The sequence below is a fragment of the Manduca sexta genome, unplaced genomic scaffold (genome assembly GCF_014839805.1).
Source record: "Manduca sexta isolate Smith_Timp_Sample1 unplaced genomic scaffold, JHU_Msex_v1.0 HiC_scaffold_2970, whole genome shotgun sequence".
Lineage (NCBI taxonomy): Eukaryota > Metazoa > Arthropoda > Insecta > Lepidoptera > Sphingidae > Manduca > Manduca sexta.
Window position 1 is genome coordinate 3,456 of NW_023593989.1, and position 3,819 is coordinate 7,274.

At 64.5% G+C, this 3,819-nt stretch overlaps 1 protein-coding gene across 1 annotated transcript; it reads right to left on the bottom strand.

Annotated features, from left to right (window-relative positions):
* Window positions 1-337: 337 nt before the first annotated feature.
* LOC119192595 lies at window positions 338-1,057 on the bottom strand. The gene has a single exon (XM_037446410.1). It carries the CDS (start codon window positions 1,055-1,057, stop codon window positions 338-340), a length of 720 nt encoding a protein of 239 aa, XP_037302307.1.
* Between the last annotated feature and the right edge of the window lie 2,762 nt (window positions 1,058-3,819).

Genomic DNA, 3,819 nt, shown 5'->3' on the forward strand with positions numbered 1-3,819 from the left:
TCTTGAGCAGGACAAGCTTCCCCGTCTTCCACCGCGACGGGAAAGTGCCCTGCTCAAAGCACGCGGAGAAAAGGCTACGGAGCCTCGTACCCAGTGACTCGACAGCGAGGACCCAGACACGTCCGGGTACACCGTCGAGCCCCGGAGCCGAGTTTTGCTCCGCAACCGAGACACTGCCACCTGGAGCTCTCCAGGCGAAACCTCCGGGATATCCTCTGCCGGAATCGACAACGATGGCGCCGATGGACGTGGCGCCATCGGTGGAGAATGGCCTCCTGGGTGGCCGGAAATAACGCCGCGACAACGTCCGTCACCAGATCGGCTCGGAGACTCTGCGTCAGCGGGGCGCCCACGGGCGGAGCTTGCTCAACGCCATGCGGTACGGGCGTCCCCACGGGTCGCTGTCGAGAGTTCTCCGAGACTCCTCACGTGCCGCGGCCTTTGCTTGCGCAATGGCCACCCGCAGCGCTCTCTTGGCCGTCTTGTGTAGGCCGTGAAGCAGCCGCTCCTGTTCATCATCGCCGGGCGGACGGGAATGACGGCGGCGGTGTCTGGCGAGTCGACGGCGCGCAGCCATGCAGGACGCGCGTAACTGGGTGAGCTCCGCCGACCACCAGTACACCTGTCGCTTCGGAGGGAGGCATCGGGCCGGGGCATGGCCGCGTCGCAGATTTGCGACATTGCCCCCCCGAACCACTCCGCCTCCTCTTCGACCCGCACCGGCCCTGCCGGTACAGGGAACCACGCCTGAACAAGAGCGGCTTCCTTCACGGCCTCCCGGTTGAGCCGCGTAACGGCCCAACGCTGGCCGCCCCCTCGTCGGGGAGGTCAAACTTCCACTGTTACTGGGCTGGTTGGTCCGGGGAGTGGAGACACTGAACCGTATGTACCGGTGATCGGACAGCGTCTCCTCCTCCACCAGGACTCTCCAGCCCTGGACACGGCGGGCTAGGTCCGGGGTGGCGAACGTGATGTCCACCACCGAACCCCCGTTGTGCCGCACGCACGTGTCCTCCGACCCCGATTTAGGACGACCAGTCCTGAGGAGATCGCCCATTCCTCCAGGGCCCTACCCGCGCGTCCGTCACCGACGAACCCCAGGCCAAGGATTTGGGATTGAAGTCGCCGGCGACAAGCACAGGGCGGGGCTGGCTGCTTTGCACCACCAGGGTTCCCAGCCGAATGAGAAAACTCTCAAATTCGGCTAGGGATCTGTTGGGGAGAAGTAGGCTCCCACTACCCACACCCCCAACAGAACCGCCACACATCCGGTACCCTTCGCTACTTTTTCGAAGGGCGGGGAGCCGGCGGCACCCGGTGATGACAGCCACCGAGCCGTCGGAGTCCCCTGCCCAGTCATCCCGGGGAACGAAATACGGCTCGCTGACTACAGCCACGTGGATTGACCACTGCGCCAGGCTCTGAACAAGCAAGTCCTGCGCTCTGGCGCAGTGATTGATGTTCGCCTGGAGGAAATGTTTTGTGCCATGATTTAATGGGCGATCTCCATCTCCACTGGGTGGGACGGTTGCGGACGCGTCACAACCTCGGCACCTCCTCCGCGACGGTTGCGGGAGGGGGGGATCGAAGAGGCGACGCAATCCTTGCCGCCCACCCTGTGCCCCGCGGGTTTGCCGGCAGCTGCGCACACTGCCCAATGCGGCTCCGCGGAGCAACCCTTGGCCTTGTGGCCCTCAAGACCGCAACGGTAGCAGATCCCGCTGCGGTCCACCCTGCGGTGCATTTAGCACCTACGTGCCCCCGGCAAAGGCACCTGTAACACCTTTGGGGCCTCGGCTCAAGGAGCCGGACCCCGGCGGACACGAAGCCTACCAGGACGCGTCCTGCCCTGGCGACCTTATCCGCCACCTTTGCCGGGCACTGGGCCCACGCGGCGCCCAGACCCGAGTGCTCGATCTTGACCTGGCCCACCTTCAGGTCCTCGATCGAACACTCTCCGATTTTGGCGATAGCCGTTGCGACATCGTCAGGGGTGACGGACTCGTCAAGCCCTGAGATGCGCAGCTCTGCCGTCATGACGGGCCGGGAGACGCGAACGCCTTCCGACCCACAGAGCGCCTCCCTCATTTTGATGACGAGGGAGTCGGCTTTCGCCTCGGACTCAGGTCCGGGCACCTCGAAAAGGTAGGCACCGGTGGCCACCCGTCGCGCCTTCATGCCGACCCCGATGCCAAGGCTGGCCAGGTCGACTTTGCCCCTGACCGCCTGCAGGGCCTGGGCGTAGGTCGTGCCCCGTTCTACCGCCTCCGGTGCTACCGTCAGGGTGACGGCAGCCTTCTTCGGAAGACGAAGCTGGGGCACAACCTTGCGCACCACCTTCTGCCTCTGGCCGGCATTTGGGGCGTTCGGCTTCGGCCCGGTCCTCCTCTTGTTCCTCTTCCCCTGCCGCCCCGGTTACCCACCACTGTCCACCCTTCTTCCACTGTTGTGGGGGCCGGAGCGGATTGAGGCAGAGGCGTCGCCGCTCTCCTCCTGGACCCCGCATACGCCGACGCGGCGGGCGTTGGGCAGGCTCCTCGGCCACAGGTGTGGCTGCAGGAGCGGGGGCCGAGCAGGGAGCTGGAACGTCAGCAGATCTGGGCGGAGCCGCGAGTGTTGCTGCTGCCCGACTCCTCCTCTCCCCGACGGCTGGCCAGGACGGGCCAGACACCACCGACGCCACTGACGAGCGTGGGAAGGGCGCTGGGGCGAGTTTGGCCGAGATCGCCTCGAGCGTTTTCTCCATGAGAGCTTCCATCCGTCTCTCATGCCGCTCGAGGCGATCCTCCTCCTTTTCTTAGAGGCCGCCTTCGGCTCCTGGAGCGGTCGCCGGCGACAAAAATCCTCGAGGATTTTGTTCTGGGTGGCCAAGGCAGCCTCCAGTGCCGTCACCTTCCGCTCGAGGGAGGCTATTATGGCCTCCAGTCTCGCGGTTTCCGCGGAGGAGGGCTCTTCCGCGCGCTCCTGCAGCTTGGCGGCATTCTCCCTGAGAGCCTTCACAAACGTCCCTTTGAGGTTCCGGGACGCTTGTGAGACGTGACGGATGTTCTCCGCCACCTCAAGGAGGAGGTTCTTTGTGGGAACCTTTGCCGACTTTGGCGCCGCAATTTTCGGGCAGGGCGCCACGATCCCCACTTCCTGGAGCGCTGCCTCCTCCTCCACTGCGCGGGCGGCTTCGGCCACACGTTCCTCCCTCAGGGCCGACTGGTAAGCCTCTTTAATTCCGGCCACGGAGTCATCCTCCTCCGTATCCGAGGCTGAGGCCCCACACAATTTTTTGGCAGCGGCGCGCAATACTGGGTCCGTTGCGCTGCCACTGCCACTCGTGCGGACTCCCCGCGGCCTTTTTGAGGCCGGCTTACGGGATTGCCGCGTTATTCGCCTAGGTAGCCGCGAAGAGTCACTGCTCGGCTCGGACTCGCTCAGGATCCGGGCCGGCGCGCGCCTCCTAGCGGCCACCGCCTTCTTTGGCTTAGAGCCACTACCACCGCGTATCTCGGCAGTCGAGGTGGAGGCAGTGTTACGCCCAGTCGCCAACGTGATGTCGCGGTCGGAGAGCAATTCTACCTCGACAGTGCACTCTTTTTTATTATTTTTTGGGTTTCCATCTAATTCCCACGAGTATGGGGGAAATAACGGTCCGCCCAGGCAGTGCCCCCTATACCTGGCTAAGCCTAGCGTAACCCGCGCAGAGTGTCGGCCGGTACTCTGGCGGGGGTCGCACTCGGGACCGAACTACCTATCGGCCATGCATCCCCGCGGTGCGCCGCCGCTTGGGATTCGGGGTGATTTTTATAGAGGTTTTCTTCCTCGCGGTCC

Bases quoted from the DNA above. Each gene is read 5' to 3' on its own strand.
- LOC119192595 (XM_037446410.1), bottom strand. From the start codon at position 1,057: ATGGGCGATCTCCTCAGGACTGGTCGTCCTAAATCGGGGTCGGAGGAC.